General features: G+C 35.1%; 2 protein-coding genes across 3 annotated transcripts in view; both read right to left on the bottom strand.

Annotated features, from left to right (window-relative positions):
* Positions 1-4,257, bottom strand: part of LOC140150241 (uncharacterized) — a gene marked incomplete at its 5' end in the record, with an annotated part of 102,873 nt that extends 98,616 nt beyond the window's left edge. The window contains 3 exon segments of the mRNA XM_072172246.1: positions 856-939; positions 971-1,092; positions 3,339-4,257. Coding sequence (XP_072028347.1) covers positions 856-939; positions 971-1,092; positions 3,339-4,257 — 1,125 coding nt within the window.
* The window catches only part of LOC140151015 (regulating synaptic membrane exocytosis protein 2-like), a 129,321-nt gene continuing 106,267 nt past the window's right edge, over positions 4,232-27,285 (bottom strand). For both annotated transcript variants that reach the window (XM_072173204.1, XM_072173206.1), the window contains one exon: positions 4,232-4,827. In XM_072173204.1, the coding sequence (XP_072029305.1) occupies positions 4,561-4,827 (267 nt within the window). In that variant the 3' untranslated portion in view covers positions 4,232-4,560. The remainder of the gene's footprint in view (positions 4,828-27,285) is intronic.

Raw genomic sequence — 27,285 nt, 5'->3', positions numbered from 1 at the left:
TTATGTACGCTAAGACATCATTGGATAATCAAAGATGATTTGAATTACCGCCAAGGGATCATCTCAAAAGTTCAATAAATTACAAAGTTTAAAAATCAAATACTGTCTTTGCAATTTCAATCATCTAACAATGCATAATTATAAGTAGTACACGTTTATCTTAATTCCCTTACGTAAGTTCACATTAAATGTCAAATACAATATGTATCTTGTCATTAACCCTTTTCATGCTGAATAGCATCATATTTCACTGACTTCCAAAAAATATGACCTTTCAAATCGAACTCAGCATGAATTTATTTACAAGTGTCTTATCAAATGAACTTTCTTTTCATATTTAAAATGGTAAAATCAGAACTTTGTTAATTGAGACTTTTATCAATATCGTCGTATCGCTTAATAAAATATACCGTCTGTTTGTTGAGATGATCCCTTGCTAGGTATTAGGCAGGCAAGCAGGTGCATTGGCCACACAAAAACGAGCTGAATGAATGTAGTTTGTGCTACAAGGGACTCGCTCGGATAAGATGAACAAGAATCACTGGTAGCACACGCACTAATGGGGCAATGAACGACGCCAACATCAAAAACAACAACGCCGTTTTACCACCCCCAAAAAATAAAAGAAACTGAAAAATAGAACAGCATGCACTACTGTGATCCTTGTTGATCAAGTTGTCCAAAAAATAAATAACAAACTAGTAAAATGCTAATAAAACAGGTTAAAAATTGTGTAAAAAATATAAATGGTAACAACCAAATATGTACAAAACTGGTGAGGCAAAAACTAGAATCACAATTTATATTCAAAAATGACCAACCAAGCACCAATGGAATGTGGTTTATAACGCTAACCTTGGAAGCTAAGTTATGCTCTTCATTTAAAGTGGTACTGCTTCCCGTATCAACCCCAGAATCTTTAACTTGAGGCTCCGACCACTCGCGTCCTCCTCAAGAGACCGCCTTCTCCCTGGCCAAAGCGCACAATTTTCTTTTTGGAAGCGGAAATTTCGGACTCGGAATGATGTCCCGTCCCGCCTTGTGTGGCCTGCTTTTGCTTCCCCACGCTGGTAATGTCAAGTTCACCTGATCCTGTAGTGTGGTGGGTGGACACAAAAAAAGACCAACTTTTGTTTGCTTTTTGTTTTTTTATATCTACACTCTTTTGTAAAAAAAATAAACTAGCTCACCAGTGATAAAGAGGGTGCTAGATGTTGTTCTGAATGCCACGGTTTTTCATCCCATGTCTCCAACTCCCCTGTACGTAATAAATAACACTGTTGAATCTCTTTTCTACATTGTTTGTGAGGATATCTTCCTCACTTTATCCAACCATTTGTGTTCGACACCACATATAGTATCCCATCACCGAGTACAAGTAATTTGCCATCAAAGTGTTAGGTGTAATCCGATGCAACTGGATCATGCCTTTCTGAGTCCTGAACCACTATCAATATGATCGCTACTGCATGTACAATCATTCCAAAAGGTACATGATCCAGTTACCTTGGAGTTATGGAACCACTTCGCTGGCAAATTATTTCACAAAAATTACAATTATTTACAAGAAATTCTCAGGAAATGGACTATTCCAGTTGCAATCCATATACCCCCCTATGGAAGACATGACCATAATCTTCCACACAGGGAGTGTGAATTTCAAATGGGGTTACCTAAATGGGTGACTCTATTTGACATCAACACCCCTGTGTGGGCAATTAAGGTCATGTCTTCCATTGGGGTGTGTATTTCAACTGGAATGGCCCAATTTAGCCAGGCAAAATGGCTGTTATCTGTGGGATAAATGGCTGTAACAAAAGAACATCAAATTATACACAAAGATTAGGCCCGGCCCCCAACTCAACACAAAAGTTGACAACAATGAGAGTTACCAAATCTTTCAAAAGCCCCCTTTGCAATGATTTTTCATCAAATTACCCCCCTTTTTCATGCAAAATCGAGGACAAAATTTGGCCAAAATCAACCCCTTTTCAATGATTAGAATTTCAAACACCCCTTATCAATGACACTAAATATTGACATAAAATTTCTGGATTTTCTCAAGTACCCCTTTTATCAAATTTCGTGGACAGTGCAAATTAAATACCCCTATTTTGCTCATTTCTCTGTCAAATTTCACGGACAGTGCAAATTAAATACCCCCTATTTTGCCAATTTTGCTGTCCTTGCTACTGGTAAAAAGATAACCCCTTTTCTGCGCAATTTGGTAACTCTCATGGTTGTCAACTTTTGTGTTCAGTTAGGGGCCGGGAGTTTAGGCCAATGAAAGTCTATTCCTTGTTGCTCATTAACAGTATCCTGCCCGTCAAAATTCATTAATCATTAAATTACACTCAATTAGCCATACACCCCCCCACACACACACACACATCCTCTACATGTTTTCACCAACAAACATGGACCCCATTAGCCTCCTATGTAATTAACAGCATAACTCTACAGATTTCACTATTGCATGAGAGCATGGACTTTTGTGGTAAGATTTGACATTTAACTGCCAAATAGTGGACCTGGTATTACACCTTACTGGAGGACCTATACCCCATATGCATTATTACAGTGTATAGCACCCTCTGCTGCTCTTTTACTACCATGGATGTCCACAGTTCCTGTGAGTCCGCACTTTCTGAGCGAAGGTGGGTCCATGTTTGTCTGTGAAAACAAAGGCACCCGACACACACACACACCCACACAAAAACTTTCTATTCAAATGTTTTCAATTTTGGACCAAATCTATAATGTATTTCACATATTTTTTCAATGAATGTTAAATATTTTTAGAATTTGTCTTCTGCAGACAGATTCCATTTTGTTCCATTTTACATCTAAATTGTGCAATATATTAATTTTCAGCAAAATTCAGTATTTCAGCTAAATAATAAAAATGTGAAAATAATTAATAATAAAAATGTCAAGGAAACTTTGAAATGGGAAACAAGGAATAGGTTTCATTATGAATGTGAAATTAAAATGGCAATATATATTACTATCATTATGTATACATGTGTTATGAAAATTGTGAAATCAAATCAGAATTGCAATTAAAAATGATGATGAAAATCTCAAGTTGTCTTTCCTCAAGTTTTAGAAATAATTTGGATTCTTACTTTGCATTAGAAATATGTCACTTTTGTCCCCAAATACTTTTGACCAAAATTAATAAACACATATGAATAAGATAGTGTTTTATCTTTTTCTTTAGTTTGTTAAACCATTTTCTCTTGGCTATATTTCTTTAACATTTGACTTAAATTGCCTCATGATACAAAACAAATATATACACAACAAAGATTAGTTTTTGTAAACAGTTTACTCACCTCTTTCACTGACACTTTCACTTTCAATTTCACCATCATCCGGACTGGTATAATCCGGTGTAGACCTGATCTCCTCCTCGGAACTACTCAATGAAAACTGTCTCTTCTTAGTACGCCTATCTTTTACTTTATGTGGCTTCGGAGGAGGTGGTCTGACACATTCACTTTGATCTGAACTCAGCGAGTCATTGCGGATCATGGAGTCCACTTTGCGAGAATCCTGCTTGTTCGCTTTATACACAGCACTGTTTGGATCCAAGTGGTGTTTGGGAACACTTTCTGTCCGATTTGGATCACGAGCACCAAAGGCATCTGACACTAAACTACCAGGTGGAGCATCAACATCCTCCACTGTTATACTATGTCTGGGAGATGCATTTGTTCTTTTTCCAGAGGAATTATCCCCATATTGGGGACCACGTGGCGGTGATCTAGACATATTACCTGGACTGGAACGGTGATGCTTGTTCCGCGTTCTCCTTTCACGATTATCACTTTGTGGAAAATTTGTCACTCCCTCACTACCTGGGTATGTATCATAAGGTTCAGAATACATCCGCCGTTGTCGATCTAACGATCGACCACTAGAAGTCCTTGATAAAGGCTCCTTACCAGAATATGATTCTAAAGATTCTAAATCCTCCTGGTAAAAACCCTCCTCTGGCGGATACGGCTTTGTATCATCATACTCACGTGGATATCTATCCCTACGACTTCCACGATGTTTGATTCTGGAATATTGTTCATTAGGGTATCCATGTTTATTTTCATTTGCATATCTATCCTGCTCTGGTGGATATCTTCGTTCTCCTTTTGAGTCAGTTGAGTTACTTCGAATACTTTCGTCACTGTATCGTCTGTCCCTATCATATCGAGGTCTATGGGGATCTTGATCCCCACCCCTTTCAGGGTATATTGCTTACTATCCCTATATCTACTAGGATCCCGTGCCGGCCCTAATCTATCGCTGCTAGTCGAGCGATCTCTCACGGTCCTTGTTGTCGCGTCGTCTGTCTTGATCACGATAATGCACATTGCCGGCTGGTTCATGTTCCCCCGTGGCCTATGACCTCGGTCATCAAGACCAGGTCTATTACTGCGAGGGCGGTGTGGAGTTTTTGGTCCATCCTCTTCGGATTTGGACAGCTGGCGCTGTAATTGTCCGTGAGGAGTACCAGAGCGACTCCCACTTCTATGTGGTAGGCCCTGGCCCTGTTCTGTATTAGCACTTTGTGGAGGGCCTCTTTGGGCAGGTCCCCCTGCAGGTGGTTGTGTTTGTCCTGGGGGCCCTGATTGCTGTTGTTGAGTCAAATTGGGATTGCTTCCTGAGGACCACCGGGCTGTGGCATTCCCGGTGGCATAACATTCCGGCAGTTGGTGTTATTGCTCCAGCATTAGGATCTTTTTCATTAGCCGCTCTTGGGAACCACATCCCAGTTTTTGTGAGGAATTCTTGTTTCTTTCGACATAGCTTGCAGACCCATAGTACCTGTAATATTAAAAACAGAGAAATTTGATATTAGTTATTTTATATAGGAAAGAGCCTAGGTAATGCCATCAAAATATTGAAAAGGATATATATTTTTTGGGGGTGGGGCAATTGCATCATTACATCCACTCATATGGGGAGATACAAATTTGAGAACCAAAAAATGAAGAAAAGGAATAAGCCCCAATGGGATTTTTGACTTCACATTTTTATGAAGAGTACATCAATTAAGTGTTGATCAATAAAATCAATTGATCAATCAATCAATCCTTGATCAAGTAATTGATTGGTCAATCAATCAGGCAATCAATCACTGTATCTTAAACAACCTAAAGACTAATAATGTATCTTAAACAACATAAAGACTAATTCGGGGTCATATTTTACCCAAAACCAAACCCAATATGCCTGGAGTAAAAATATGCAGAAAGGGGTAGTATTTTTCATCCAACATCACAGACCTTGTTTAGGGTCTCAATTTCTGGCTCCTTTGATAAAAAAAAAGGGATATTATGGCAAAATTGACCTGCAAATCACTGTTTAGGTTAGGCATTTCAATGATAAGGCTATAATTTCACACACACGGGCCAAATAAAATCTTCTTTGATAAAGGTCCCTGCTTGAGGGTGGTAACACATGCTACTATACAAACTGCCCCCCCCCCCTTCCTGAGATTTGGCCTAATTTACATTACAGTATTCATATTGTGAATAAAATCTGATCAAAGTAATTCCCTGAGAGGTGCATTCATTCATTCATTCAGTAAGCTGCTGTTATTAACATAAAAACATGCAAAAAGACCAAACGTATCCATTGCAGCACTGAAAACACGACCCAAATGTAGCATATTGTACACCCAAATGTAACACATTGTACGCTCCTGTAATAAAGCGATAACTGTAACAATGCGAGTTGTCACACAACACCAAACCAGTCTCTGTAGTTATCTTATCCCATACAATGGCATGGAGCAATGATACTGGAATGGAACCCACTGATTTTGATTCACCATTGTTAGTGTGACTAGAGAGAACTGTGTGTAAAATATCTCATGAGACCAAACCAGTTTGACTGATGATGATATAAAATTTCCCTGTAAAAAGGCAAGCTTATGTTACTTTAAAGTGATTGTTGGAAGTATATAACCATAACCATATACAAATGATAGTATTTACTGTTATTTGCCAAACTACCAGGTTATTATATTAAAGAGGAAGCCCTGTCAGAGCAGTTCTTCTGGGGTGAACCAAACCTGACTGGTTATCAAATTAATCAGTGACAAGGTTATGTCTGAATTTGTCAGGTGCTAATTGACATTTTAATGTTATGGCATCAATTAACACCTGTCAAATTCAGAAATAACCTTGCCACTGATTAATTTGATAACCAGGCAGGTTTGGTTTACCCCAGAAGAGCTGCTCTGGCGGGGCTTCCTCTTTAAGGGACCTTTCAATATTTACACCAGGGGCAAGTGGGAGTTTTGACAAAAAAATTCATGTTCCCCTTTTGTCCACTCAATATTTTTAATTCCCCCGTATTTCCCCCTTTTTCTTCATTTAAAACTTAACATGCCCTCCTCATGTTTCAAGTAAAAATTCAGATTCCCTACAAGATCCCCCCAAATAATTCAGATTCCCCTTAAAACTCCCACTCCCCTGGCGTAAATATCCGCTGCTGTAGTGCACATTAGTAACCATTGGTTACTGGTTCAAGCCTGGGCTCATACACCTGTTCCAAATTTGGATTTTGTTGTGATCATTTTGATCAGTGGTTCGTAGCAAAGAATGTGTGAGTCAGTTGACCTAGCAACGGTCATATTCTAACATGCACTACGACAGCGAATTGAACGGTCCCTAATGGGTTTTTCAGAGATCCATGCATGAGGACCCAACCAAATCTGTAAAATTATCTCAAGTCACTTGCACTTAAAAATGGTTCATAATCCCAAGTATTAAACCATTTTCTTTCCAGATAAATCAACAAAATTAAAAGGTTATGTCCATATTTGAGATTGCATCCCCTATTGGATTTGCATGAATTCTTTATACCCTGGCATAAGGCCTTTAAAAAAATTGTTTGATTGGCGTAAAAAAATTAGGGTAGGTCGGTTGGCAATTTTTTACACACATTTTAAGCTGTAAATTGCAATTTCTTACATTTCAATTTATTTACATTTTTTTGCAAAAATTCTAGGGTCGGGCCTATTTTTAGGGTCGGTCGGGTTACGCCAATCAAACAAATTTTTTTAGGCCTAATGAATTAATATTTGGTCTCTCTTGACAGAAAAACACAATGTTAAGCTTATCCATTGTATCTAAAAGTGCAAAGAAATTATATGTGTGGGGATTAGTGTAACTTGGGAGTGATGGATTTCTGAATGTCCCTTTAATGTTAGTATGATATTCCTGTTATTTTAAAAGTGTTTTTTAACCAGCAGCGGCACCAGAATTTTTTTTTCCTGGGCGGAAATTTCAAAAATCATGAAATTTCTACATAATTGCTGTGAAAATTGTAAATTTGTGATTTTGTTGAGTGGGGAACTGGAGGTGAGATCTCTGACTGAGGGCATTTTCCTACATGATCCCTGTCATTGGCACTGCTACTGCTTTTAACTGAATAACGTAATTGCCTTATAATATTTGTACATTTCACACCAGTAAGCATTGAAATACACATGCATATACACCACCCACTTGTAGGATAATCTTGTCTCCTATTAAAATAATACCAAATAAACTACACCCAATTTATATTTCAAACTCACTATATGTACATAATTATAAAGTACCATAAAATGATTACCAATAAATTAACAAAAAATGTAAAAAAAAACCCTGTGCATTAAATAAATTATCCAAGATGATTTATTTTATATTATGTATACAAAAGTCCCAGGGGTACTCAACTTTGGTTTAGATATGGATGTGCCTCTGACAAAGGGCTATTCCATCTAAAATCCACACTACCCCTGTAGAAGATTTTGGAAATATCTTCCACAGGGGGAGTATGAATTTCAATTGGAATGGACACATTGGCAGCTCCATGAATTTCATACACCAGACTGCCAAAGATTCAAAATGAATCTTCTACAGAAGGAGGTTGAGATTCAAATGGAGCAGCCTAATGTGCTCATTCCATTTGAAATTCATGCTCCCCCTGCAGAAGATATTTCCAAAATTTTCCACAGGGGGAGTGTGGATTTTAAATGGAATGAATAGTCCAATCTGAAAGTGGACCAATTTTCAAGGAAAATTGGATCCAAATTTATAACCAATTTCCAAATGTTTAAAAAAATCCATTTTGTGTTGATATTTGGGTTCCAGTACGTTAGATGAGATTTTGGTATTTTTCCCAAAAAATATGTATTCCAAAATTGGCAGAAACAAAGGGCCATTGTCATACCAGAGGGCCGAAAATTAGATCACTATTGGAGGCACATCCCTGTATGGTCATTTCCACTGGGGATCCCTCCCCTGGGACATAAATGAAAAGAGCATTCTGAAATTGATAAATTTGTGCAATTTAAGGCAATGTTTGTTTTTGTCTTTACATAAATAAGAATATAATTTCAACAAAAACATTTAATAAATCAATAATTAACTATTTATTGAGGTGCCATCAACTAAATCTCAAATTACAGATCTAGAAAAACTATTGATGATCACAAAATTACAGTTGAATCATTTGTCTGTTGTAACAATGGTTGAAAAAAACATTCACATTGCCTTAATGTAATGTGCGAAATAAATACCAAAATAAGTGGTTCAAAATACCAAAAATATTATTATTTTAAAACAAAATTCTTCCCCATGCATGTAGGACTTACATCAATCCATACAAAATCAGTATACATATCCTATAAATTATGTTCATAAAAATACAAGAAAACATCATGGATAAAAGTATAAATAGTCAGAACATGACATGTTTCAATTTACTAAACAATTGGTTATACCAGTTGAAATACATATACACCCCAATTGGAAGACATGACTTTAAACTTCCATATAAGGGGTGTGAATTTCAAATGGGGTTACATGAATGGGTGACTCCATTTGAAATCTGCACCCCCTGTGTGGGAGATTAAGGTCATGTATTCCTGAGAGGGTGTATGAATTTCAACTGGTATAGCCCAACATGTTCTCTTGAGACTTGTTGGCAACATTATCTTAACCCCCTGAGCACTACCTGCCGATCTAACATTGGCTCTGATTGGTTAATTACATGATATTTTTACTTTAATCACCAATCAGAATGGAGCTTTGCAAATAATTCACCCAATTTTTTTGTGTGGTGAAATTTTTCTAACAATGTTGCTGATTGGGCCAATTGATAATGAAAACTTCTTTTTGGCCAATCGGCAGGTAGTTCTCATAGGGTTAATTTATTTATTATATTCACCTTAGTGTGACCAATAATGCATGGTTTACGTTACAAGAAACAAAAAATGCTATTTACGTATGCAGAACAAATTCATTATAATATTACATTTTCATCTTGATACCATCACCTTTTTCAAAATAAGTATAATAGTAAATATTTTGATTGTCCTTGACAAACCAACAAACGTAAGAAATATAAATAGAAAACTAAAAACAAACAAACACAAAAAACTAAAGTGAATGTGCATCAAAAGATAAAAAGTACATGATTTAAAAAAGTAAATTTCCAAATACAAATTCTTGATGGGATGTGCCACATGGACTTTAGATTTCCAACTTTCTCTTTACATAATATACAAGTATTTGCAACAACTCAAAACCGTGGCACATAACCGGCGCATACCATCAATCAGGAACACACCCCCCAGTTTTTATGTACCAGAATTAATCAAACTTAACAAATTCCCTACATTACTACAATATATTGTACTATTGGTAATTTTGCAATTTTCAATAACAGGAGGACAATGTTATCAACTGCAATGAAGAAACATATTCACTAAATCAGGATGTATACAATCAGCTACTGCAAAGAACAGAACACTCTGGAGATGAGAGTGGGAGTGTTGTTAGATCTGCGCATTACTAATGAAGTCTTCCAGTCTTTCTAACAAGCTCTAACAGTCTGATGAACTTATAGACCCTATCGAATACTACATCACTCGTCCTCATTTAAATAAAATTCTGTCCACCATAAGGTACCACAGGGCAATTTGCACGATAATACAATAAAACATGTGATAGGTATGAATGGTTTTGGAATCAAACTAGACACCTGTCTCTCTGTCCGTTCCGTTTGAGTTTATTCGATACGGTCTATTCAAGGATTTATGACGTATTGTATTGCTTGCTTTTATTCACAAATCATTAAATAATTTCATATCATTACATAGATATCTTAATCAGCCTATTCTATATTTGTAATTTAATGAAGACGTCAAGAAGTCAAATATTTGTCCCATCTCAATTGACTCATTAATGAAGTCATCAATTAGTCCATCATAACCTTGATATAGGATTAACTATGATATTTGTATGCAAGAAGATCATAGGTGGCTGGTAATTATTATGTACCATACAGCCTTCTACTTGGAACACATACATTACTTGAGAATTCACTGGGCTATTACAGTTGAAATGCATAGCCCCTATGGAAGATATATCCTTAATCTCCCACACAGGGGTTGTAGATTTCAAACAGTGTCACCAATTCAGGTAACCCCATTTGAAATTCACACTCCCTGTGTGGAAGATACATTACATGAGTATTCACTGGGCTATTACAGTTGAAATGCATAGCCCCTATGGAAGATATATCCTTAATCTCCCACACAGGGGTTGTAGATTTCAAACAGTGTCACCAATTCAGGTAACCCCATTTGAAATTCACACTCCCTGTGTGGAAGATTAAGATCATGTTTTACATAGGGGGTGTGTTATAATGGATTTTAACTGGAATAGCCCATTATTTCCTTAGTAATCAGGAAATGTGTTAAATTATTTCTTTAATTAATACAGGTCAAGTTTCAAAGAGGTCTTGTTAATGAATGAATCTATTACCAATCATGGCTTACACCAAATGTCGGCAAAAACAATTAAGGGTCGCACAATATTTCGGAGAAATTCTGCAATTGGATTCTTGCAACAGGAAGTTACATTTGGTCATGTGATCGTGAGTAGGTAACATTAGTATGCTGCCTTTTAAGGTGGCCATATCGGATAATGCAAAAATTTAGATTTTCTTTCAATTTAAATATGTTAAAGCTCTTGCCTTGTAGATTATAAAACTGAAAATTTTGTTTCAATCGGACATTCGCTTCTCGAGATATGGCCTGTCAAAATGGCCTTGAAACCAACAAATTGGCAACAACTTTCTTTTTATTTTCTTTATTTTTGGCATGCAGTGTTGCCAGGTAATTTTCTAATTATATATGCATAAATTATGCAAAGTAAAGTTTTCAGATAGAATTAAAAGAGCTATGGTACTGAGGCATGGTACATGGGTAGTACACACAAGGTGCTACAAAATTACGGTTGCGTTTGGCAAATTTCAATTTGCATAATTAATTAGGGCCACTAATTAGAAAAGTTGATTAGGGCCCTAATTAATTATGCAAATGGAAATTTGCCAAGCGCGACCGTAGGTTTGTTGCATTTCATGTGTACTACCCATGTACCAAGTTTCAGTACCATACCTCTTCTAATTGTATCTGAAAACTTTACTTTGCATAATTTATGCATATATAATTAGAAAATTACCTGGAAACGCTGCATGACAAAAATAAAGAAAATAAAAAGAAAGTTGTTGCCAATTTGTTGGTTTCGCGCCATTTTGGCAGGCCATATCTCGAGAAACGAAAGTCGATTAAAATAAAACTTTCAGTTTTGTAATCAGGAGAACATGGACTTTTACATATTTAAATTAGAAAAAAATCTATATCCGATAGTGCTACCTTAATGTAATATGAAATGACAAGGGGTGAAGGAAAGTACTCACACGAGGTAGTTTTTACATAATGTGGGCGTTAAACCTGTTAACAAGATGACGTTATTCCAATGTCCCCAGTTTCTAGCACAACAATTTAGCTTTTTGCTTATAACTCAAGGCCCATATGTTGCAGATAGGCCAAACTAAACTTTCTCTAAATTATTATGATTTTTAACTATTTTCTGAGCAAAGTACATTTTTGTTTTTCCTATTTCTTAATATTAAAGCCAATTTTTGACCTTAATCATAAAAAGCACACACAATTTTCTTGCTGCTTGAATATCATGGATATTCATAGAATCCTTCATCATTCATTTTTATAGCTTTTGCTTCGCGTTATTGCCATTTTCACTCATTCATCATGCAGTTATGGGGTTAAAACTAATGATAATGCATTAATAGTAATTTTGATTAATAATGGTAAGTAAATAGAGCCACAAATCTGTGTCTGTTAATTGCGTCTTAATATGAAATGAACAAATGTTAGCCATGTTTTATACCAATGATGTAATATGCTTATAGACTAAAAACAAATATATGCTAACACCCACATCATGCATGACAAATATCTTATTTGCATATTAAAGAGTCCCTCCCGTATTCATTATGCAATAACACAAATCTTGCTCTAGTCACTAAAATTTGCTTGGCATTCTGCATTTGGTCATATGATAAAGATTTAAGGAACTTGGGTGAGATCTGGTTTTCTGCATCTATTATTAGGCATAGAGTTTACATCATGAGCCATTTTGGTTTCATTTCTAATGATATTATTGTTCAATGATTTCCATGTAACAAGCATATTATTTTTGACCTGACCCACCCAAAGGCCAAAGGTGAATGGGGAGAGGGGAGGATCAAAATTATAATTGTTTGTGTGTGTATAAATGCATGCAGAGCATATAAATTTGACGTCATTGAAGAAAGCCACTAGGCGCATGATGTCAAATTTATGTCATCGCACTGGTTCTGGGTTCAGGCGTGGTAATCAAAATGTCTCTTTGTATGTCATGTAATAAGTCTGCAAACAAAATGATGATTGAGAAGAAAATCATGTCTACTCTGTAAATATTGCAAAAGACATGTAGATTTAATGTGTTAACTAGTTAATATAAAGCTTTTGGATAATCATAAGGTACTTGATGACAATGCAATTTATTGAGCTTTAATTGCCTATTTACAGCCAGTGGTATAAGTACAGAAAATCTGCTTTTTCTTAAACCTAATTCGTACCCTAATCTTAAAGCCATATTATAACATTTCCAAACAAAATAGATTAGCATTTCTTTGCCATAAAATGTTAGCTTTTACTGTCAGACATATCCCCTTTTTTTTTTTTTTACAACTACGGCAAAGCGAAGAAAATTGGAATTTACTACCAGCGCACACATGTCGCCAATACGTACCACTCCTTCGGTCGTGTTGTGGTATGACCCTTTGTTGTGTATATCACCGTCCCATACGCCGTGTATGCGTACTGTGTGTTATGAACATCGTGTATGCGTTCGACTAATAATTCCATCGTAATAATAAAGCGCCGGTTCCGGCGTTTTATTCACAATCTCGGATTTTGACAAAACTACAGCACCTAGAGTCTTGATTTTTGCAGGGTATATTGGTTTAATAAAGTACAATTGAATCGTGTAAAAAAAGGAATTTTTGAAATTCAGTGAGGGCATCTTCCTCAGCAAATGTTATAATATGGCTTTAATTCTAACCATTCCCTATTTCTAACCTTCATTCTGTAATGAACATATCCTGTCCTGTATTACATTACACACTGTTAGAAATGTGTGCTATCTACTGAAGATAGCATTAAACAATTGTTGTAAATAATTTGTGCTATCTACTGAAGATAGCATTAAATAATTGTTGTAAATAATGTGTGCTATCTACTGCAGATATCATTATTCATTAAACAATTATTGTGAATATTTGCTATCTACTGAAGATAGCATTAAATAATTGTTGTAAATAATGTGTGCTATCTACTGTAGATAGCATTAAACAATTATTGTGAATATTTGCTATCTACTGAAGATAGCATTAAATAATTGCTGCAAATAATGTGTGCTATCTACTGTAGATATCATTATTCATTAAACAATTATTGTGAATATTTGCTATCTACTGAAGATAGCATTAAATAATTGTTGTAAATAATGTGTGCTATCTACTGTAGATAGCATTAAACAATTATGAATATTTGCTATCTACTGAAGATAGCATTAAATAATTGTTGTAAATAATGTGTGCTCTACTGTAGATAGTATTAAACAATGTGAATATTTGCTATCTACTGAAGATAGCATTGAACAATTGTTGTAAATAATGTGTGCTATCTACTGTAGATAGCATTAAACAATTATTGTGAATATTTGCTATCTACTGAAGATAGCATTAAATAATTGTTGCAAATAATGTGCGCTATCTACTGTAGATAGCATTATTCATTAAACAATTATTGTGAATATTTGCTATCTACTGATAATTGTTGCAAATAATGTGTGCTATCTACTGTAGATAGCATTATTCATTAAACAATTATTGTGAATATTTGCTATCTACTGAAGATAGCATTAGATAATTGTTGCAAATAATGTGTGCTATCTACTGTAGAAAGCATTATTCATTAAACAGTTATTGTGAATATTTGATATCTACTGAAGATAGCATTAGATAATTGTTGTGAATATGTATCTACTATACTGGAGATTATGTCAGAGATATATGCCAATCATGTGACTTATGTTTAATGACAGAAAAGAATAAATAAAAAAAAAAGGTATTTCAAAATATGATTTGCCTTATTTGCAAAATAAATGTAAGCTTAAAATTCATTGCAAACTATTATTATTCTGACAAACATATGCATGGTGTTAGCCTATGTTACTCAAATTAAACCTTTCACTGCAGCCCCATGTGACTCATGCTGATGACCAAGCCTATCTAGCAGTAGCTATACCTAAATGCAACTTGTGTTCTAAATCACAGTTTTGTGAGGATCACGTGATGTTGTCATCATACCTATTTATAGATCATCTTTATAGAGCTGTGATCCACATGTGCATGCAATCCCACATATCATGACACTATCAATCAATCAAGTGAATTGGCAATCAAACAATAAGAAAACAAATCTTGCACGTCCCCAACACGTCCTGCTTCATAATAATCCACTTCATTCTGATTCACATGTTAATGCAATTCCATGGAACTCTGACACCATCATTTCAATCAAAACAAAATCAAACATGTTGTCCATGACTTATTGTAAAATTTTCCCAGAACATTCATTTACAAATTTTCTGTGGTCAATGCAGCTAGTGCAAAAATGTTCTTTTTATGTGCAAGTATATATACAGTTTTTTTATGTGTAAGTATATACAGTATAAGAAAATCAAAAATTGTGAATTTAAAAACAAGCAAAGTAATTCAAAGCATGATCAATTATATGCAGGGCTGGAATTACCATTGGGCCAGATGGACCCGGGCCCAGAGCCCCCAAAAATAAAAATATTCTCTTTTTCATTATTAATATTGAAATCCTTGGTTATATACAAATCATATTTGCCATTGAATTGTAATTCCTATTACAGTATGTGTCCAATATTGGCACCATTTCTGTCTCTCAACTTCTGTAAATGAGCTCACATCTTGCCCTATACTGTCTGTCTTCAATGGTGAGTTTGGGGCCCCCACATTTTGGCCTGGCCCAGGGCCCCCAAAAAGGTAAATCCTGCCCTGATTATATGCACATATATCACCCTTTTACAGTCACAGTTATGTAACATATCTTATTTGCATATTTATGCAATCAGGATAAACTCTTACACCACCATTTTAATCAAGCAAATTGATCCATTATATTGGTAATCATCAAGGAAGGTAAAAAAACCCATAGTTGCCCCTGACAAAGCAGATTTTTTTTTCTTCAGGTTTCTTTCAGATTCACATTTTTGTGTAATAACACTGCACTGCAGCACCTTAATTTCAATCAAATAATTATATGGTAAGGAACACCTTCATCACCGGCGTGTCCAGGATCTTTTTCCTGCGGGGGGCTCAGAGGGCTTTCAGATTTATATGGGGGGCTTCATGGCTAAAATCGCCAAAAAAACGGTTGATTTTACATGCGTTTTAGCAAAGTGCGGGGGGCTTCAGCACCCAAAGCCCCCCCCCCTTGGACATGCCACTGTTCATGTTCACCATGATACATGTTGAATCATTATATTCAACATTTCATATTCACACATGTTTATACAATCAAGATGAACTCCAACACCATTATTTCAATCAAGCAAATCAAACAATTTAAGGGTAATCATCAGAAGCGAGAATCTTGCATGACATTGTCATGTCACTCCATTAATGGAAACACAACCCTAGAAATGGATATTAAATCCTGAAACAAGACTTTAACAGATGTCAAAACTGTCAACAGCTAGTACTGTTATTCAGGGAGAGAGAAAGATAGTGGGATTTAGGATGTTAATGTGTCTGTGTACTGTGTATTAATTATTTGCTCCCAAAGTGACAGGGTCAGATAATTTTCAAAATGAAAATCACTGTAGCAATTCTGTCGTATTTTTATTTTGGCCAAAGTAGCTTAGTTATGATTTGGTTAATTAAAGGAACTTTCTGAGGTCCATCTAGGACCCATAAAATCTGTACTGAAAATTTTCTTAAGTTGCTTAAAAATATAAATGGTTGATAAATCGGGAGAAAATACTGAACTCATTTTTTTCTTAGAGATATTGTAAAAATACAATGAAAACTGAAATAGGCTGTGTACCTAATGTAAAAATTTGTTAATATGCATATGTGCCTATTAACGAGTTGCTCTGACAAGAATAATTTTTCTTGTGTTACAGATATTTATAAATTAAAAGAAAAAAAATGAAAAAAGTTTAACAAACTGCTCTAAAAATTCTGTCTTGTCCAAGCAACTCGTTAACACATAATGCTTAAAGAATATTTACATATTATCATGTGACTTTGGTACTATATATTTTAAAGCAAATTGCATTTTTTTCAAAGTGTGGACTTGGTCAAACTCATCAAGATGACTCATAAATAAATGTCACTTATTTTGTTCCAAAAATACAAAATAATTACAATAAAGAACAAACTGTATGAAGCAATTGAATTGAAATCATCCTTAGTACTCCTTGCATCATATCCTGTTGTTTATTCCATGAGTAAATATGATGTCAATTAATAAAATTTGTCGGATGGTCAATAAGTTGGTCATCAGACGGTCAGTTGGCCACGTTTACCTAACAATCATTACAAGTGTATAGTACATGGAATTAAGGTTCCACCCGATCAATACTGCATTTCCACATTACGTTATGCAAGGGTCTTTCTTAATTAACTATTTGCATTTTGCATTTAATTGCAATCAAAATGGATGGCATTTCTTTGCTCTAACTTCCATTTATAATTCTTTATTTGTTATTTTTTGTTTGCATAAAGCAGTGACTGGTGATGACTATATCACACATGTAAATCACATGGGACTATTTCAGTTAAAATTTATACATCCCCTTTGGAAGACATCTTAATCTTCCACACAGGGAGTGTGAAATTCAAATGGGGTTACCTAAATGGGCGATTCCATTTGAAATCTACACCCCCTGTGTGGAAGATTATGGTCATGTCTTCTATAGGGGGTGTATAAATTTCAACTGGAATAGCCCATTGTTAATGATCTCTTTTGAGGTAGCGGTGGCACCATAGGGGTCATCCCCCCCCCCCCCCCAAATGTAGACTTTCAGGGGGATGGGGCATAGTGAATTTCAGGGGGCCAAAATCAACTAATCTTGCGCAAAATTACTGCAAAAAGTTGAAATTTCGGTTTTTACTGGTGAGGAACTGGGGGAAAGAATTCTCACTGGGGGCGCCATTTACCTCCCCCTCCATACCCCCCTGGCACCGCCACTGAGACTTCCCCAGTTTTTCTGGGAGAATATCCCTCAATAATATTAGGTAGTTTGTCTATGCAGCACTTAGTGACTTAGCAAGAGAGAAAAAAAGGGAGTTGATTTTATCCAAATGACAACAAAGATAAGCTTCTCACTAAATTGCAATTTATTATCAAGTACCACTCCGTTCAATGCCCGGGAAAACAGCACACTGACCTATTTGCAATTATGTAATAATAAAGTCTGTCTCTGTTATTATGCAATAAAAGCTAAAAATCTGCAGCGTCATATTGCATAATTTGAACCGATGTTATTATCCTTGTTATTACATGACATATATTTTGAAAAGATGGCGCAATAAAAGCGAAGTAAAAGATTTATCCTCGTAGGAATTGATGAGTTGGTCAATGAGGCATGGCTTGTAGATATCTAGGGTCTAGTGTGAAAGGCGTGGGTCAAGCACAGTCTGGTACCAAGCTTTTGGGTCAGTAAGATAGCCGTTTGTGATTACAGGTCTTATCGTTTATACTGTGAGCTTCCACTTTAAAAATTATCATGATTGAAAAATTATAATTTTACCAGGGTAGCTGACCGGAGCAGGGATTAGTAGAGTTTGTGCAAATTGAAAAAATGTCTGCAAAATGTAGAGTTAAGTCACACCTATGTTATGTCCAGTCTGGTTTGTGTTACAAATAATAATATTTTTATCAGGAAATTAAAATATGACACTTAAAACAGAAAGTGGTTTTTTTTTGTTATTTTGTTTTGTTGGGTTTTTGTTTTGTCTTTTGTTTTTGTTTGATTTTGTTGTTGTTTTTTGGGTGTTTTTGTTTTGCTCTTTGTTTTTTTGCCCTCATATTGTTCTTTTGCTTTTTTTTTGTCTTTAAGCACTTTGTCCTAAATGTAGCAGCACTACAGAAATATATAACATAGGCCCTATATAAAGTGGTTGTTGTTTTGATGTTGTGTTGAATTTATGAAAGCTACATTGTGAAACAAATATTGAATTCAAAATTGTATTCACAATGCAAGTAATATTGTTAAATGCATACATATTGAAAACATATTTCTGATATCATATAGGCTATAGCTTTAATGCTCTGCGTGCTAGCCATAAGTTTCAACATAAAAAGTCCAAGTTTTGAGATGTTTTATAGAAATATCAAGAGCTATCTTAAGAACCACTGAACCAATACTAGGCTTGTTTGTACTCGTTTTAATGCATTTTTCATGCTGATTCCAAATATGGTCATGAAAATTTACATTTCTAAATTTTGAATTTTTGAATTTTTCCAGCGTGGAAAGAGTTAAATCGCTGATTTTGGGCAAACCTTTTTTTCGACAAAAAAAAATCTGAAAGAATCTCTAAATCACTTAAAATCATTTAAAATCCACACTACCCCTGTGGAAGATTTTGGATATATCTTCCACAGGGGGAGTTTGAATTTCAAATGGAATAGAAGCATTAGGCAGCTCCATTTGCATTTCATACACCCTCTGAGAAAGATTCAACCTGAACCTTCCACTGAGGGAGGTGTGATTCAAATGGAGCTGCTAATGTGTTCATTCCATTTGAAATTCATACTCCCCTGTGGAAGATATTTCAAAATCTTCCACAGGGGTAGTGTGGATTTTAATTGGACTAGCCCAGTGCAGAAAGCCAAACAGCATTTCTGACATTTGTTATCTTAAATCAATAGTTTTTGGCTACATTAAAAAGCTTTAATGAAAGGGATCCTCAATTATTTACCCTAAAATTCATCAAACTTTAATTCTGTGCTTTTTTTAAATTATTTTTTGAACAAGTATACAATGATGTGCTATATATTATGACTCTCTTAAAAGTCACCCCTTTTGCACCCCCCCCCCCCTCCAATCCTGGCTACACCACATTGAGCAGTTGTATTTGAATTCAAGTTACAAACAATAAAACCTCATCAAATCAAATTAAAAAAAATCAATTCCCTGATACTATAAATAGACAAAAAATGTTCCAAGGAAGCCCCTTATATGTGCATAAATTAGCCCTTCAATTTCAACCACAATGTTGAAAATAGCAGTACTTGTTCCAACAATGCAAGAACAACAATGACACAAAACAGCTTGCGTTAACTACAATACACCTCATGATAAACACCACTTCTCTGAAACTCACTCAAAATAGAACATCTAGAAAATAAATTGTAAGCAAGTCCCTGCTATTGGCTGGTTGCCAATATCTTCAAGCTATAGGTTGATCCACTGCACAGTGTATATATTAGTTGATGAGGAGCCGGGGTATACGGGGAACAAGGCAGATATGTAGATGCATAGCCTTGCAAGATGTGCCTTTACTTGCATCTCTGTCAGTCGTTGGGAGTTTCTCAGAGCTGACGTCAAGATGTTGTACCATAGCTTCTTGCTTCGTGCTTTTTTTCCTCTATTCTTAACCTCTCCTGTGATAACATCCACTTATGTCTGTTATATGGCATTTAAGATATATTTGTTTTAAATTTGAGTTGAATTGCCCCAAATAAATGAAAATTAATACCACCAAAATTATTGATGGATTGTTTTTCTAACATTCACTTTTATCTTGGAAGATTTGTAAGGTGTAATTTAGGAGGTAATTATAATCCTCATATAATGCTTAGCATACATATCAAACAAATTATTCAGTTGTGAAGCGTTATCAGTAATTTTGTACTGGATGACAAGAGTTGGGATGATAAAAAATTGTGTACGTACATTTTGTACAAATTTAACATGATGTTTATTTCCAACATATTCTCTATATGCTTTCTGTTGAAATGTTTGGTTTCTGCATGTTCAAGATTGTTTACTGTGTTAAGGTCAGAACTTGTATAAATTTAATTCCTACAAGTTGTAAAAGGATATTGTGTAGTGAATAGTTGAAAGAGGGCAATAAACAAACTCATTTTGGTCAATTTGGAAAGCGCCTGTCTTTCTATGTCTGCCTTTCTTTAGGTGTTCCAAGTGACCAAACCAGCCTGTATTTGAATGTAACATGGTATGAATAACAGTTTTGTTTGTCTGTTTGTTTGTTTGTTTGCTGATTATGGTTAACTTAATTGGATAGCACTGCCCTCTATATTTGGAACAACACCTCAAACATTGCCGTTCATATTTGGAACACCAGTGTTCAACAGTGGAACATATTATGGCATTCAAGAACTGTTACAAAAAAGGTGTTATCAAGCGTCCAAAAATTGTAGAGTGTAGCACATTTAAGCAATTGTTGCTATCTTCAGTAGATAGCAGATATTTTTTTCATAGAGTACAGGCTACCTTCAGTAGAAGGCTCATATGCATGATGATCAAGGTTTAGCATGATCATTGTAACAGAGTACATTCAAAAAATTAATATACTTCAGCAAATGTATTAGTAAGTGTTTTAACTATAGTCAGTAAAGTAGGTGCAACACTCTCTGACAGCTATCTTCAGTAGATGTCACAAATGCATGCTCAGTACACTGGTCCACCATATGGCCTTGTCTTGTTTGTTGAGGCGCCTCAGAAGGGATCATGATGACCCTAGTATTAAATGCTTACACTCAAAAATTAAGACAAATAAAAGTGACACACAAGATGATTGGTATGGGTTCTATAAAGGAGATCCCAAGGCTTGATATAGCCCCCATGTGCATGATTTTTCTCAGCCTGAACTCAAGAACCACAAGACCTATGAAATTGCATATGCAATTGTTGGCTTTCTTATACTCATTTCCTATCAGATCAATGTATTGATATTAAGAACACTGCATTTGTTTAGTTAGATGGCTAAAACTCAAAAACTGTGGCTCCTGCCATCCTACTTGCCTTAACCACCTGAGCACTACCTGCTGATCTAACATTGCCTCTGATTGGTCAATTACATGATAGCTTCACTTTAATCACCAATCAGAATGGAGCTTTGCAAATAATCTACCCCAATTTTTTTGTGTGGTGAAATTATTCTAACAATGTTACTGATTGGTCCAATTGATAATGAAAACTTCTTTTTGGCCAATTAGCAGGTAGTTCTCATGGGGTTAAGGTACACCACAGCACTGCCTAACATGCTTCACCTCTTTTTTATGCAACTTTAAATTCATGGGTCATAACTCATCATCATCTATTACAAGTCTTAAAATCATGTTTAAATTTAATAAGGAATCATCATCAGTATAAAAATAGCTTCTAAAATAGGTTATAGTTCCAGCATTGGTACATCAATTATTGTATGATTATGTTAGAATATTAATATGCTATTCCAATTGAAATCATTACACCCCCTGTGAAAGATGTGACCTTAAATCACCCACACAGGGGGTGGAGATTTCAAATAGAGTCACCCATTCAGGTAACCCCATTTGAAATTCACACCCTCTATGTGGAAGATTAAGGTCATGTCATCTACAGAGGGTGTATGGGTTTCAACAGGAATAGCCCAACTTCAAAATTTAGCACCTGTAGTTAGAATTATACATATACAGAAAAGGGAAAATGTACATGCACTCATTTCTTTTCAAACACAGCTTGAAGTCGGGCAACCTTTTTTTTCATTTCCACATGCATCTGCTTAAATTCAGTACCCTCAGATTTACACACCATAAATTCACCAACCAGCTTATTTCTACTAAATATTACAAGATAGAATCAATGTTTGGGCTATTATTTAATTTAGCAAAATATCATATCTCATCTATATCAACATATCAGATAGCCATCTCCCCTAATATTCATCTGTGACAAAAACAAATACGATGAAATCTTTGAGGAGAAATAAGGTATTTATTTATTTATGCTATTTATCATCTTCTGGATTATTGTACAGCTACTTGATGATAAAATAACCTGCATACTTGCTTTACTATGCAAGTATATAGTCTGAGATTGTGTGTGTATGTATATACGCGTGTATATGCGTGCGTGCACTGTGCTGGGAAGATAGCCCCATCTTCCATCTATATGCTAGCTCTCTAGCCTCAACGAGAGTACTAGCTTTTTTCCTTATTCCATGTTAGACTTAATCCAAGACTTGAAAACACCTGACATGCAAACCACCTGTGAAAAAGACAAACTATCTAGATTGTGTGGGTCAAAAAATTAAATTACAGCTACCTTTTTCTGTCGGAAGATTTTAAAGCGAGAAATTTTTACTGCAAATGATATCTATTGATTTATTTCACAAATATTTAAAATTCAAAAATGAATAAATTTAGAATTTGACTGGCTAACATTTGTTTCTTCATGAAGTATAACAATAAACAACAACAAACTATACACAGGATGTGATAAACAATAATTGCTGGTTATTACATTATTTCTATCTAGTCTTTATTTGATATCACAAAGAAGAAAATAAAAATTCCTTAAAAAAAGGAATGGGGCGCTCAATGGGAGCTTTGACGTGATGTGCTGAAATTCGGGAGGGGGGGGGCACTCCCACTTTGGAGGCGACGCGTATGTAGGGAGACACCCTTTTTCACCATCGCTGTCAACCAAAGACCTAAAAAAGAGTGAAAAGTGGAAGTTTTTTTTTATTGCTGTGAATTCATGTTGCATTTTGGGGGGGTTGTTACCAGTTGCCTATCAAGTTAAAAACCTGAGCTGTTGGAAACTGCTTATCCACAAAAATAGCCTGTTTAGTACAATTTTAGGGGCCTGAGCTTTCGATCCTAGCAGGATCTTTAAAGGGAAAGAATGTTGCATATCAATGAAGAAAGATAAGATAATTTGTTTATTCTTGATTTGCTGCATGCTGTTTGTATTTTCTTAACTGATTTTTCTTAAATTTTGATTCCTAAAATGTATATTCCAAAGCAACCATTATCCATCACATTAGCTTAAAAGGAAACTTCATGTTCAGTTGATACAGACAATATTATTGTCCTTTTTCCTTTAAGTCATGTATGCATTTATTTGTAGTTTGTGTACTTGTTTCATCATTGATTGATTCATTCCTTATCTCATTCATTCCAATTTTAACCAAACTCAGTTTCTAAAACATACATGCTATTTTGTAGATTCAGTACTAAACTAAAACCTGTGGTACTTGAAAATATCTAAAGTTTACCTTTTCAGAATTGTTGTCCCAACAACATATCTTTAAGGTTTTCCCTTAAATTTTCCTTCACTAGTTTCTGTTGAAAGTTTCAAAACTACTTTTTGTTTATTCAACTACCGGAACGTATGAGCCTTCACTGCTGCAACAAATCTTCAGACAATCTAATTTTCTTTAGATCTTCTTTCAGAAAAAGTTCCAAGTTAATCACATAAACGACAAGAAACCCTATCCTCACATGAGACATGTAGGCCTATCAGAACATTCTCTGTTTCAGAAAAAGTTCCAAGTTAATCACATATATGACAAGAAACTCACATGAGACATGTAGGCCTATCAGAACATTCTCTGCACCACGGATGGCTAGACAGGTTAATAATAAATTTTTAAACGGAAAGAGAGACTATTAATATATTTTTTAAAACCACACCATACTAGATTTCATTCTTCATCCTCTTCCTGTTTATTGTAAAATCAAAATTAGAATCAAGGCCTAAAAATATTTCTCATAGACGATAACATCCGCCAGACAGTATGTTGAAAGACAATAGCAGCATTAGGCCTATATCACCAGAGATAACAAAATATATATCTAAAATATGCATTGTATTATTAACTGTCTAAGGTAGATAACCTACATCTTAGACTTTGTGCTAATTTAATAGAAGTTGCAATGTAATCTGCATAATGTTGATAACATAGGTTTTAAAATAGAGCCTAAAACAAGTTGTCAGATTAGTGCAAAAAAAACCACCAAACATCTGCAATACGCGGATTTAGGGTTTCCATATCGGAAGTCAATTTGTGCCGAAATTCCTTCCCACAATGCAATAGGCAGCATTTTGCATAACAATAGATATAGTTTGGAGGTTAATCCATCTCCTTTGTTATGCAATACGCATATTGCATTGTGGGAAGGAATTTCGGCACAAATTGACTTCCGGTAGAGAAACCCTAAATATTGTTTCATTGTGTTATATTGTTAGATATGTGTACAATATAGAATATAGAAATTGTTAAATATCTACAGACCACCTGACATGTGACGTCATTGCCTGGCAGTATGCGCGCAAATTATGGCAATTTCCATTGTTCTTTGCCCTGCAGTGTGTGTATGCATTGTAGTTTGCTCAGGGCATGTGCATTTTAAATCGCCCACCACATTTCATATAGTACAAGAATGCCATTGAACAGTGTAGCAGTTCGTTCAAGCATATCGATAGACCAGTCCCTTGCCTTTGTTGATACACAATGATGTCAAGTGGTCTATAGGGCAGCTATTGCAGATAGGCCCTTCCTGCACAACCCTTTGAAATATTGTAAGCAATATTTATCATCTGAAGGAGGATGGTGTGATTGTTTCACATCATGTTTTCTACTTTATATCATGGTTCATCACCTGCACATTCTTATTAAAAACATTTGAGTAACAACCCTCCTGTTACTTGAATATTAGATGAATAAATGTGCATCACATTCGCCCTTACAGCAGTACAATGCATTTGAATTGAGGTTGTGTATACCACCCTACTACCACTTTTTGGTTTATACCAGTGCCATCAAATCAAAAAGTATCTCATACCTATATTATTACTAGAGTTACAAGAAATATCAGCTTTGCTAAGATTTCATTTTTCATGGGAGTAAAGTGGGGGTAAGGCTATCAATCATGGTCACCCACCTTCACCTAAGACTTAGTGATTATATCACAGAAACCAATGAAGGAATTACACATAATTTATTCTTTTCCTTGAATAAGGCCAAGGAAGAAGACATCCTTGACCAGGATTTCTTCCTTGACCTACTCCAGGGAAAAATAAATTGGGCTTTTCCATTTAAATTCCACACTACCCCTGTGAAAGATTTCCGAAATATCTTCCACAGAGGGAGTATGAATTTCAAATGGAATGAACACATTAAGCAGCTCCATTTGAAACTCAACCTCCCTCTGTAAAAGATTCATTTTGAATCTTTTGCAGAGGATGTATGAAATTCATGGATCTGCCTAATGTGTTCATTCCATTTGAAATTCATACTCCCCCTGTGGAAGATATTTCCAAAATCTTCCACAGGGGTAGTGTGGAACTTAAATGGAATAGCCCATTGTGTGCATACCATTAACCTCAAGTACTAAGTAACTGTTAAGCTGAATTTATACTTGATTGCCGAGCGATTGTGATGCACCGCTTTTAGAAAGCGATTGCAATGCATCTCTATTGTTTTTGCATTTATACTTATCACAGCGATAGTGATAACAGACACTAATTAAAATATTTCTAAATGCCACAAAATACATTTTTAGAGCATCCATTTCTGTCAATAATTAGCATTTTGAATTAATTCATCACCGTAAGTTAACAATTGAGAATTACAGGTAAATTAATTAGCAAAATAATCAATCCAGTTGGTTGTAAATGATTGGTTGATTCACATGTCAAGCGATATCGCTCAGAACTTGAAATTTCTTCAACTTGGAAAAAGCGATTTCGTTTTTGCCTCAGCGACTGAAAACGGAAGTAAACAAGAGCATGTGTGAGAATCGCTTTTCTGCAAAAGCGATCGACTATAAATTCAGCTTTAGTTGAAAAGGATGTAATTACTCAATACGTAAAGATCAAACCTGAAAATTTTGCTATGATCAAATTCTGATTTTGTTCCCCTCCTATTTGTAACAATTATTCCGCACAAAAATCAACACTATCTAATAAAGCACCAAAACAAACCCACTGGTTATGTCTCAATTTCTGAGAATTGAACAGTACATGATATAGTTCATCACCGTGGATTGCATCACCATATGATAATATGTAGCATGACCTACATTGAAGGAAACAAATGATTCAAAAATGAAAAAAAAATATTCAGTACTATATTTCAAATTTCAGATTTATGAAGCATGAGCATTACAAGCGCCATTGTCTTACTTGATTTATTATTCAGCATTTAACAAAAGAATCAAAATCATGGGTGAGTTTAAATAATGCAATTAAATAATTTATTGCTACAATAAAATATTTTATTGGATGTGTCCGTCCTTTACCTGTCTTTCGCTGGTAGTAATTTCCACTATGGTATTGCTGTGAAATTGTATGTTCTTCTATAATAATAAAAAGTTGTTAGAAAAAATATAATCTTTTTTTAAATCTTAAAAATATTGGTTTGTCTTGTATAAAATAATTTCTCATCTTAGTTCCTGATAGATATGATATTGTATCTTCTGTTAATATTCTTCATTCAAGAAAAAGTTGTAAATGATTGTAAGTTCAAAATGTTATATCCAATGTAAAATCTCAAATTATTATTTACAAAGCAATTCATATTATGATTTAAAACTGGGTTTTTTTCTCGATCTGATTTCACATGGAACATTGGCATCCCTTTGCTCTTATTGAAGCTGACATGGTACATCTGTGTCGTACCTAGAGATGGGCCTGCGGGTTCGGACACACTGCCGGCCAACCCTCTGATGGGAATAAAGCAGAGCAAAAAAAAAAAACCCTATCTCTGGGAATATCATACTGACTTGCATCACGCTGCAATCTCCCTATCTTATCC

The sequence above is a fragment of the Amphiura filiformis genome, chromosome 4 (genome assembly GCF_039555335.1).
Source record: "Amphiura filiformis chromosome 4, Afil_fr2py, whole genome shotgun sequence".
Taxonomy (NCBI): domain Eukaryota; kingdom Metazoa; phylum Echinodermata; class Ophiuroidea; order Amphilepidida; family Amphiuridae; genus Amphiura; species Amphiura filiformis.
This window is presented reverse-complemented; position numbering and strand designations above follow the sequence as displayed.